The following is an 11984-nucleotide window of genomic DNA, read 5'->3' as shown; positions in this document are numbered from 1 at the left end:
GAGAGGGGGATTATTTCCGCGGTGATGGGGTTGGGGGGGGGGGGGGGGGTTAAGGCTCCCCGCTGCTGCCTGCCTGGGGCAGGGGGAGGCCGGGGGGAGGAGGGGATGCTGTCAGGTAGCAGGGAGGCAGGGGCTCGACACGGGCTGCGACACCGAGGAGGGGGGGAAAGGGGTGCCGAGCCTCTCCCCCCCGCCGGGAGGGGCCGCGGGGCCCGGCAGCCGGCTGCCCGCCTCCCCCCCCGTCTCCCTCCCCAGCAGCGTTTGGCGCAGGTGCCTCTGCCTCCTTCCCCGCCCCCGGGCTCGCCGGGGAAAGGAGGCAACTTGAGGCCGGGGCCTGGCCGGGCGCTGCAGGCCGCGCTCCCCCCGGGCTGCTCGGAGCGACGGGCCGGGGGACCGAGGGCGCAGCCCGGCCTCGGCGAGGCCCTCGGGGGGCCGCCGTGCTCCCCTGCCCTCCTGCCCGGCCCGGGGACCCCGCTGCTGAGCGGGCAGAGCCCCGCGGGGCGCCGGCCGGGCCGCTGCGCCCGCGGCAGGCCGCGGGGGGAGGCCGTGGGCCTCGGGGGAAGGGGGCGGGAGGAGAAGCTCCCTGCCTGCCTGCCTGCCTGCCTCCCCGGGAGAGCCCGATCCCCGCCGGGGAGGCCCCCGGGGCATCGCCCGGCCCCGGGGCGTGAGGCCTCGGCAGCTGTGTTGGGAGCGGCGCTGGGGCCATGGCCTCGCTCAGCGCCCGGGGCTGCTGGCAGCGGGGGGCTGCAGGCAGCGGGGGGGCTGCGCCGTGCCTGGGCGCCCCGGCTGCTGGGGCACGGCGGCGGCGATAGCTCCACAAATAACGCGGGGCTTTGGTTTAAAAAAAAAAAAAAGTTGTTATGGCTGTTCGGTTATTTATTTTTAAAGCCAGGGTGGAATAAAACCACCAAATCATACTCTTCTAGAGCGGAAGCTGATACGCCGAGACCTTCCTAATTATAACTTTCTGGTTTTGAAGAAGTGTCCCTGGAGGATTGTAGCTTTGCTGTCAGGGGTTCTTACATCTCTGCACACACAGCTTGCAAGGTACACATCCATTTGTCTTGCGGATATACATCCACGTGCATATACACACATGGTTGTGTGTTGGGGGAGGGCTGGTGCATCTGTTCTGGAGTTCTCAGGTGTTCTCCGGCATCCTGCTTTGTACCAGTCCTTCTCCAGAAGCAGGCAGAGCTATGTGTTCTACTTCCGAAGTGCTACTGAGGGCTCAAGTGCATCTCGCGTTGGTTTTCTTTATTTTTCATCATCAGCGATGGAAACACCATCAGAATTTCCTGTTCTTCTTGCTCAGGAAAGCCCTAGGAGGTGTTTTGGGTCTTGTCACATCACTGATGCACTTGCCTACGTTGACATCCATTCTTTAGGTAGAAGTAGAAAAAAAAAAATGAGGGCTGGAAGGGACTTCAGGAATTAATTTTGTTGAACTGCCTGAGTCAAGGTAGGTGCAGGGGGAGAATGGAGGCAGATTTCCTATCTAGTGGATATGTGGAAAAGGAAGGCTTTCAAACCATGTTTATTTCACAATTTCCTATCTTCTTTTAAAGCTACAGAGTGTTTACAGGGGCTAAGCACTTACTCACTATGTAGGAGATGGTGCTAGAGTTGTATCCTCCTAAACTCATAAGGTGACTAAGAAGCAAGTGAATGTTCTATTATTAAAAAAAAAAAAAAAAAAAAGTCGGGGGGGTGGATGGGTGTGGAGTGGATGTTTAAGTTACATGTGTTAGCAGTGCACAAATTTGGGATAATTAAGAACAGACTACCTTAAGTCTGGGTTTGTATTGATGCCCTGAGAAAACGAACAGCTCTAATTACAGTAACTTTTAAACAAAGTTTTACATTGTCTGTGACCACAAGATCTAGAAAGCTGTATGTGATACAGCGACAACAGGCAGGTGCTTTGTTCTTCATTCAAGAATAAGAAGTTAAAAGGCAAAAGATTTATGGATGCTCTGTTAAATTTGATGCCATTATAAGTAATTAACGTTACACTCAAAACACTACTTTTTTAAGGTCATGCTTAATCTTGAAACACTGAGAAAAAGCAGTGGGAAGGGGAGCTCAGATGAAAGATAAAGGAGGGGCGTAAGCTGACTGTAATCTGAAGTTCTTGTAGAAGAGTTGCTTCAGAAGACTTCCAAATGTAGATAGAGCCTTAGAATAGATGGCATGTGGGTCTCTCCTCCCTCAAAATAGTCAGCGTGCTGAGGTAAGGATGAGATGTTAGATACTTCCATCTGCGCTTGTAGCAGCTAAGGGAGTTAACAGGGATATCGGAGTGTGTGAAAAGGAAGAGTGCAAGCAGTTTTTCGGTTGTTCGGTTTTAAGTAATATGTATATTAACATCAAGAAGTCTGCCTCGGCTAATTGACTTGTTAAGAAGTTAGACCTTGTTAGAGCTGTTTTAAGTACAGCTGATACAGTGCATTCATACTGCCTATACTGATTCCATTTAAATTCAAGCCTGCATCCAAGTTAGTGCTGTTCTCATCAGTATTGGCCGGAATGCTTTTTCTGGGTATGTGTCCCACTTTTTCTGGTGTGGATTTTGTGTTGTTTTTTGTTTTGTTTTTTCTTTTTTTTTTTTTTTTTGGCCATATCTCCCAGAAATAAGTCTGTAAGGCTAATGGTTACTACTGTTTTAGTAAACATTTGAAAGTGCTTAAACAGGGTTTACCTTACAGTTCCAGATAGTTTTCCTGTTAGGATTTTGGAGAGAACTTAGGTGTAGACAAGCCTCAGCAAGCCCTTTGAAAGCATGTTTAAAACTTCCTAACCTAATTAAATCTTGTGTTAGAGATTACACCTTTAATAGTAACTAATTTTGTTCCTAACCATGATTTTAAGTAGTGTTGTGTTTTTCTGTTGTTGTTGTTTTGTTTACGATATGTCTATGTTCTGGAGCCATTTGACCATTTCAGCCACAATTAGAAAGGAAAAAAAAAAAGTTTGATCAACAAATTGGATTGGGGATCTGCCTGTCTGGGCTTTTGCTATGCCTGCGTGGACTTAGCAGTGTTACTTTAGAGAGGGAGAGAAAGAGAGATACGGTAATGTTTTGGGGCAAGACTTCTAGAAGAAGGGACAGGCATAAGGAAATGAGTTAAAGAAAGTTAAGAGAAATGAAAGGAGGAAGTGCATACTCAAGAGACAGTGCAATGGGACAAGTAGAAAAGACCTATCTGTAGAATGACACAAGGGAAGAGGCTGAGATGAGTTAAAACTAGCTGCTGGATGGAGTTGAAAGATTTCATTGGACAAAATGCCTCTTTGCAACTTTTTATGTGCGAGGTGGTGGTATTTTTCTGTTAGCAGTCTGAAAAACACAACTGTAAGTGCATGGAAGTTAAATTCCATATGCAATGATAAGCAGCTGACTCCTTCCCTCAGATATGCCAAGCATCTCCTTCTGCAATTTAACTTCTTAAAAATCATATTTATTTATTCCTGCCTAATAGCATTCCTTGTTCCCATCCTCAAGTTTGGTGGATGAGTTTTCCTATTTGTCTGTCATTTTTCATGTGTGCTATCTCTTAGAAACATGAGTATCTTTATCAGAACCTCCCACTCCTCTCCCCACCCCCCCCAACACACACACTTTAAACTGTACTTTCAAGATAACTTCTGGGAAATACTGTAATCTGAGGCTTGCTTAATCCATGCATATGTTCTTTTTCTCGGACTCTCTCTACGTCTTTTCTCCCTTGCCAGATAATGCAGAAATAGATGGCTCTTCTACGGTTGTAAATTTGTAGGGATGCAGGAAGTGCTGGTAATTCGCCTGTCGTTTGGTTGTCAGGTAAATCTAAGAGGACAGCAGAATGATGTGACGTTAGCAAAGGTAGTGGAATATTACTTCTGAATTAAGGGAATTGTGCATCAAGTACGATTTAAGAAGGGAAAGTCCTGATCTTAGCCTTTTTGTGTGGAATAGAATTCTGGGTGAGGAGGCATCATGGGTTCACTTACTACACGGTATTTTTGTTAGTGTCTGAGAAATTAAAAAAAATAAAGATGATACCAGGAAAGGCGGCAGTAATTTCAGAGGATAGGAGTTGAATTTAAAATTAGAGACATTACTTGGAAAAAAATGTCCTGCAGCTTGATAGGGACGAGCGCAAACTGTTTCAAAATGGTCAAGCCTACAACTACAGTATGGAGACTAGACAGCAGTCATGCAGAAGAGAATCCAAATGCGATAGTAGATCACAGCATAAACAACATCAGATTTGATAAAGCATGTGAAGTAATCCTTCTGCTCTATTTGGCGCTGTTGGGGCCTCAAAAAGAGCACTGTGCTCCATTTTGGGCACAAATTTTGGAAAAGATGTGGCCTAACTAGAGAAAATTCAGAGGAGACTGTGAAGAATGATTGGAGGTCTAGTAAAATAAAAGCCTGGAAGGAAGGGGTCTGTTCAGGCTACAGTCAGAAAAACTGAGAAGACAGGCAAATCTTCAAAGTGTCTTTACTTATTGTTACATAAAGTTGTAAACTCTTCTTTGTCCATTGGGAATAGGACAAGAAAATGGTTTTAAATTGTAGGGTGCAGTTCGATCTTACCGAATGTGCTATAACTTGTGTCTGCCTCCAAAAAGGGCAGCCTTTTTTCCCCTCCCATTCATCCTGTAGTTCATTCACTTTTTTCTCCTCTGCCTTGTTTGTAATGTGGCACTTGTTTAGCTTAAAGTCGTAAACTGGTATGACAGAGGGGTCCAGGAGGAATAGGGAGAAGTTGTTTGTCTGAGGTCTGATTTTCCATGGGGTCAGCTTCTTCAACATGCTCGCCTGCTCCCTGCGTCGCCACTGAATGCGGTGGGAGGGAGAATAGCAAGGAGCACATGGCAGGGGGCAGTGGGATTATGTGTAACGTCAAACTGCACCCTCGGGCTAGATATTAGGGTAATCTGCCTAATGGCGAGGATAACGAAGCACTGAAATAGGCTGCCTAAGGAGGGTGTGAAATCTACCTCAGAGGAGTTCCTTTTAAGAACAAACTAAACACGCATCTGGCGGGGGTATTCAGGTGGTCTGCCATTTTGCCCATGGCCAGGATCAGCTCACCAAGTGATCAGCTTCTTGAAGTGCCTTCCCCACTTTCTGTGATTCTTACGGCTTCTCGAGTAGATGCAAGCAATAAGAGTAATCTTAGGTTATGATTCAGAAGTGTTGTCTGCAGTGATGGGGCCTTAGGAGGTGTATTGGAGGCAGAGCTGTAGTGGTCTTGAGCTTTATCCGCAGCTGATAAGGTTAATGCACTAAAACCGCAGTTTTTAAGCGCTCACTGGTATGATTTAGAAATGCTTCTTTTTTTGCGCACACGAGCTGAAGTGTGGTTCATGAGCTATGCAGATACAGCTTAAGCTAGATCTGCTTTCGACAAGGGTATGCGCTGGCCCTCTTCAAACCATTTGAGGAGAGCTGTACTGAATCAATTCAGGTAGACCGCTTGTGGGGTAGGATCCTCCTCTGGAGTGAATTGTGTGCACATTTACTGATTGCCTGTTCTGAAGGTAACTGGCACAGGGAATGTTTTAGGGAAACAGTAGCCCAAAAGTGGGGCAAACCTGGAATGCTTTGGTTTAGAAACGGTGGAGACAGTGTTCTACCCGTATCGTTTATCTGTGCTACTTAAAACAAAAACAAAGAAGTTTTTTTGGGGGAACCCCTTTGTCCTAGTTTCAGTTAGGACAGAGTTAATTTTCCTCCTAGTAGCTGGTAGGGTGCTGTGTTTTGGATTAGGATGAGAAGAGCGCTGATAACATGCTGATGTTTTAATTGTTGCAGAGCAGTGTTTACACCAGGCCAAGGACTTTTCAGCTTCTCGCTCTGTCCTGCCAGCGAGCAGGCTGGGGGTGCAGCAGGAGCTGGGAGGGGACAGACCCAGGACAGCTGACCCAAACTGGCCAAAGGGGTATTCCATACCATCTGGCGTCATGCTAAACAATATATAGGGGTGGCTGGCCGGGGTGGGGGGGCTGGCTGCTCGGGGATAGGCTGGGCATCGGTCAGCGAGTGGTGAGCAATTGCATTGTGCATCACTTGTTTTGTACACATTATTATTATTAGTACTATTATAATTATTATTATTATTATTGTTATTATTATTTTTGTGTCTTAATAAACGATCTTTATCTCAACCCACAGGCTTCACTTTCCCGTTTCTCTCCCCCATCCCAGAGAGGGAGGGGGGAGGGTGAGCGAACGGCTGCGTGGTGTTTAGCTGCCGGCCGGGTTAAACCACAACACCCTTCTTACTTTTTTTTTTTTTTCCCCCAAAATTCCTGGGGTATGCAGCAGGCACAAACCGTTCTGAAGTGGGCAAATGGTGTTTGTTTATTTTGTCTTCTTCAGGATAACTATCTCAGGATTTGAAATAGAAGCTTTCTTTTTAGGTACGTTGTGTTGAGCATCCTCTGGGTAGGATTCCTTGATCCTGCCTGCGTCTCTCATCAACGTTAGCCAGAAGGCCCTAAGCATTAACAAAGTATTCCAGTGGTTTGGGGTAGGAGAAGAAACGTGTGTGTATTTGTTTTTCATTCATGTGTCCTTGTTATTTAATGAAGCAAAAAAAATGTTCTTTTCTACGTAACAGAGTAATATGGAAAGGTGATAAAGTTTCCAGCTTCTCTGACCACAAATATTTCTTTGGCCTGAGTTCTCTTCCTGTCTGACATTCATTTTACGTGTAGCAGCAGGTTTCAACAATATGAACACTGAAGTAGTTGAGTAAATCTTTTAAAACGTGATTCCTTTCTGAAAAGTAACTGTGGCATGGCACTGCTTGATTCTAACCTGGGTCACACAAACTTTCCCTTCGCAAATTATCAGTTACGCAATGCTGGACAGGATCAGTGAAGTAAAGTGGAAGTGAAGCTTTTCCCACTTTGTAGATGTCAAACTTACTGCTTCTGACACCTTTGTAGTTACATTGTCCCAGGTAGCTTTCACAGTTTAAATTATTTGGGATTTCAGTGAGCCACTCTATAGCCCAGGAGGAGAGAGGCCAATATGCTGTTAACTGTCTTGGTTTAGGAGTCTTAAAAGATCCAGAAATCCATAAAATGATCCATATATATATTTTTATATATATATATATATATATGCGAATATGTGCAATTTTTTTCATTAGCAAACTTCTGATATTAGTTCAAACATTCTTAATGGTATTGTAAGCGGAGAAAGCAGTGCTGGCATATACCTGAAAGGGATTGCAGCCACCATTCCACACTTGTAAGTAGATTGCATTTGGATTCTGTGTAGCTCAAGATTTTACAATAGCACTGTTTTGAAAAATGATGTTATTGTTCTCCAGGTACCTACAAGAGCCCTGGTGGCTAAGGTGCCTTCAGATGAGGCCATACATGTAGGTTTCTCAGTGTAGTAAGCCTGCTGCTGTTGGTGTGTGCTCTGTACCGGGTAGCCACGCACAGGTGGTCTCTTTGGGGGAGTGTTGCAGAGTAGTCACAGTTTTATGCAGCGGGTCCGGCGCTTCTTGAAAGTGCTGAGTGCTTCTGCTTCACGTGCTGCAGACTTGGTGAACGTGCACAGTAAGTCCACCACGAACAGAAAGCATCTTAAATGTCCTGCATTCGCTGACCAGCCATACAGGACAAATGCTGTAGGCCTGAAATTTCCTGTACTTCTCAGGCTTGTGTTGGATGAATCGTAGTTCCTTTCTACAGAGCCATCTCCTTCCGTGTCTTCAAGTTTTCTTTGCAGTCTCCCTGTATACCTGTCCGTATATCTGTGTGCCCCCTTCCTTCCCTTCTTCGTATTCTAACAAATTTTTGTTTCTGCTGGAACTGGCCTTAAATCAGAAGTGTTTCTGGGATAGCTGGGTTGGAGGCAGAAGGGAACACACTTCCAACCCAGTTAACATTTTCATTTTATTAAGCTTTTTTGTCTTACTGGGGCACAAGGGGAATAAAACTGAGGCATGAAACAGAGATGTAGATGTTCTCAAAGACAAGCATGCGCAAGACAATCTGGAGATGGAGAAGGGACAGTTACATGTGTGTGGAGAGCATTTAAGCTCCTGAGCTGTGGAACATGTGCCACTGCAAAGGCAATGCCGTTCTCAGACTGCTGGGCAGTAGTGGGGCTTTTTTTGTACCAAAGTGTCGTGGAGATCTCTGTCTGGGAGTAGAGATTCATTAGGAACAGTTGGGAGGCATGGGAAACAGGCACTAAGAAGTAGGATTTTTTTTTTTTTTGAAAGAAAAAATAAAAAAGTTGTGGCAACTTTTCACAATGGCAAAGGCTTTTCTGCGCGGGCTTCAATTTCTCCGTCTCCTGCTGTGCTGTGTGTCGGAAACTACAGTCAGGGTTGCTGTCTCTGGTGATCTTCATTGTTCTTGTATGTGTCTGGACCAGGTGGGTAGTAACAGTGAATAAGGATTTGCTGTTGAAGTGAAACTCTTAGATAGCAGTGCTGTCAGGTAGGAGGATGTGTAGACTTAAAGCAGTGTTTTTGCAAATTGGCTTGCTATGGTAACAATTAATAACGCCGTGTTAATATGTTTTGCTCTGAAATGTCTTTTGCAGAAGTCTTGAAAGACAGTCGATGCAGTGTGGTAGAAGCAATGCTGCTGTTCACCAGCCTCAAGCGTCTATTAAATCATTTGCCAGGGAGTGATAACATTAAGACCTGGCTGTTGACAGCTTCAGAAAGTGACCCCTTTAAGTGTGACGATCACTTCTTTATTTAGTGTGACTAGAGTGGTCGTATATTTCACCAGTCGTCTGTTTCAGTGTCCCCTTATTACTAGCTGTAATCACTAGGGTGCAAATAGGAACTTTCTTTCCTTTTTCTGGACAGAAAGGAATTCAAACTCCTGTCAGTTCAGTTAACCATAAGTGCTGAGTTCTTCTGGAGCCATCACGTTTGACTCTTGTTCTCAGTAGTTACCAAATGCATTACAAATCTCTTTATCATGCATTGCTTGTTTGCTCTGTAAAGTACAAAATCAGGAGGAGGAATACACTTATCCATGCTCTGTGAAAATAATAGAGTGTAACGTGGACCTGTGCTGGCTATCAAAGCGATTGGGATAAAATCTCTTAAAGAGACTTAAAGGCTGAGAGACAGTTAACTTAAGGGATATTTGACATAACTTAGTTCCATGGAAAAACTTCCTGATAGCATCGTATTATGTGAAAATTGTAAAGAAATCTGATTAAGAGTAACAATGCGTTCCACTTGTGCATTTATCTCTCCTTGAAGGAAAACATAGACCAATTAATTTCAATTTCCTTTTGTCTCTGTTTCATGATCTTTCCTTCAGGGTAGGAGCTCAGAAGGCACAGGTTGTGCTTTTGATTGTGCAAAGAAGCAGTAAAATGTTTTAACTGAAGTGAGCAGGTTTCTAGTGGCACTTCTGACTTGTGAAGCTATACTCTTTCGTTTGTTATTAAAGATGGATAACAACAACATTTTGATTCTCAGTTGAAAAAGCTTTATTTGAATTTTACAAGGCATCCAAAATTGATGTTGAGAGCACTACCAAATACAACAGAATCTTGAAAAAAAAAAATCAAAGATTTTTGAAAAAGATTGAAAGATTTTCTTCCATCCTGGTAAACTGTTGTTTAATGCAATTACAGCATAAATGTTGTCTAACGTTTCTTTTATTCCTGGCTCTTCACCAGGTAGAGAAGGAAGCACTTAAATATATTTGTGCATAGAGTTCTGAACTGAGAACTGCAACTAGGCAAGCTATTACAAAAGCAAAGAAAACTATAAAACGAGAGATTTGAACTTCTTTTCTGCACTTATCCTCTTTGTCAGGAGGTTCACCTCAGAAATGTCCATCTTAACCTTTACAGATCTAGAAGCATGACATAACTGTGTATACTGAAGCATTCAGGAGTCTTCAGCAACATCTTTTTATGCCCATACGTCAGTCCTGTAACTAACCTGTGCTATGAACAGGCTTTGCAAAGACTGCTAGTGGAGATACAGTTGTTGGTTGGGGGGGAAGGTTCTTCTTTGACGAATAACGTAAGCAATGCTGTGAAAAGGGATTTGGTGTGGAAGTATTTTTGCCAACATGCATACGTTACTTTGGCATGTCATTCATTTACAGCTTGCTACAGAATCTTACATGCCAGCAAAATTCTGAGTCTGCAGGTTGCTATAGGTTGTCAGTATGTATTGGCAGAATAGCAGGATTTTATTCCAAACTCTTCCTGCTGATTTCTCTGCTATCATTAATATTAATTGAATACCTGACTGCATAGCATCTTTATGTAAATACTTGTCTAAGTATCCAAACCATTGCAAGGTGCAACAATTTTTATGCTAATTATTTTTTTTTGTTTTGGTTTGTTTTTTTTTTGAGTAACTGCAGAATGAAATATTTTGTCTATCATCAATTTACACGTGACTCCAGCAGTAACACAAGTTTCCTTTCTCTCCTCTAGGAGGCGATGACCGCCGGGTCTTACTTTGGCATATGGAAGAAGCCATCCACTCAAGAGTCAAACCAGTTCAGCTGAAAGGGGAACATCACTCCAATATCTTTTGCCTAGCTTTCAACAGTGGCAATACGAAGGTGTTCTCTGGAGGTAAGGAAGAGCACCCTGATTCACAGGAGTCTGCACTGAGATCGCCTTAGAGTAGAAGCCGTGAGTGAGATCCTACCCCATATTAAAGGTCTTTTCCATAATCCCCTAGGGATCTGGAAGCGGACCTTAATCAGCACATGAAGGTTCTTTTGGAAAAGGGAATTCTTTAGCAAGCACAACATACTCAGTCTCATCATGCTTCTCTTTTTTCCCGTATCTGGTGTAAGGACATTGCGTCAGAAACTATCATGAGAATCCTCAGTCCAGTCCTGCCCCTACTTGTGCTGCAGACTGTGGAACATCATCTGTGTCATTCCCTCCTAGCTGTGCTGCATCCTATCTGGCACTCTAGCTTGATATTTGAAAACCTCTGCTGCTACTAACTGATTTTAATACACTCTTAGTTGGCTAATGAAGGACTATTGCCATCTATTGGTGGGTCACTTTTTCCTCAGATCTCATTTCAGTCCTTGATAGATGTCTGCCCCTTAGAACTGTTGGCACATCAGGCTCTAATTATCCTTGATATTCTTCATCTTTTTGTATATAAATCCACATTTTTACAGAAAGGTTAATTCAATCTTAAAACTAATATAAGGAAAGTGGGCATGTACTTGTTCCCTACAAATCCCTAGAATTTATGTTCGTTTTGCCTCTCATTGCTTGATTTTGAAGCCTTGACATAGGAAGGAGAGTTGAACTGAGAGGAGAAGGAAGAGGAGAGGTTTTGCTTACAAGACTGTTGAAATGCAGTCATTGTCCTCTTCTGCTATACTTTATTTCTATGTCTGATCTGATTATCAGAAGGATAGGGATTTGTATCTTTCATCAGTATGTATGTCTGTTAACACACAGCTAGATTTATTTTAGGGTATTATGAGACCACTTGGTCAGAGCCCTTCACTGCTTCTTTGTTACTGAGATTTGTGAACTGCAAATCAATGCTGTAAATTGGTTCTAAGGACATGGGAATGGTGGAAACTTTCCATGCTTTAATGCTGGATTAAAACCATAATGTCCCTTGGGGTGGGGGGAAGACATAGCAAAGCTTTAGATAGTGTCAAATTTCAAGGTTGAAATGATTCGGATATACTGAAAGATGATGTGGAGGAAAAGAAAACAAGAATGGTGAATACTGATGCCTGTCTTCTGATCCTTGAGACTGCTGTTTATTTTATGAGAGAGACAGCAATCCACACTGTCTACAGAATGAATGTTTCTATTTGAGGCCTGTAGTTATTCCAGTGAAATTTTGGGCTGAAGTCTGTTTTGCTTTAGCTTGAATTTAGACAAATGGAAGCTTACATGAATATTCGAGGGCTGAACTGACAGATGAACTGTGCTAAATCTTGCTGGAGCAGCTGTGATGGTACTTGCCATTTCCAACTCAACC

The 11984-nt window shown here is 43.7% G+C and overlaps 1 protein-coding gene across 2 annotated transcripts in view; it reads left to right on the top strand.

The window, feature by feature from the left end:
• The window catches only part of DCAF5 (DDB1 and CUL4 associated factor 5), a 70329-nt gene that overhangs the window by 1270 nt on the left and 57075 nt on the right, over nucleotides 1–11984 (top strand). The window contains exons 1-2 of one of the 2 annotated variants that reach the window (XM_013174136.3): nucleotides 667–1047; nucleotides 10448–10591. In XM_013174136.3, the coding sequence (XP_013029590.2) occupies nucleotides 10480–10591 (112 nt within the window). In that variant the 5' untranslated portion in view covers nucleotides 667–1047; nucleotides 10448–10479. Of the gene's footprint in view, nucleotides 1–666; nucleotides 1048–10447; nucleotides 10592–11984 lie in introns of those variants that run through there. The other variant, XM_066998566.1, reaches the window with a different exon arrangement.

Source organism: Anser cygnoides, chromosome 5, assembly GCF_040182565.1.
Source record: "Anser cygnoides isolate HZ-2024a breed goose chromosome 5, Taihu_goose_T2T_genome, whole genome shotgun sequence".
Taxonomy (NCBI): domain Eukaryota; kingdom Metazoa; phylum Chordata; class Aves; order Anseriformes; family Anatidae; genus Anser; species Anser cygnoides.
Note: the sequence above shows the minus strand (reverse complement) of the source record. Positions and strands in the feature narration are given on the sequence as shown.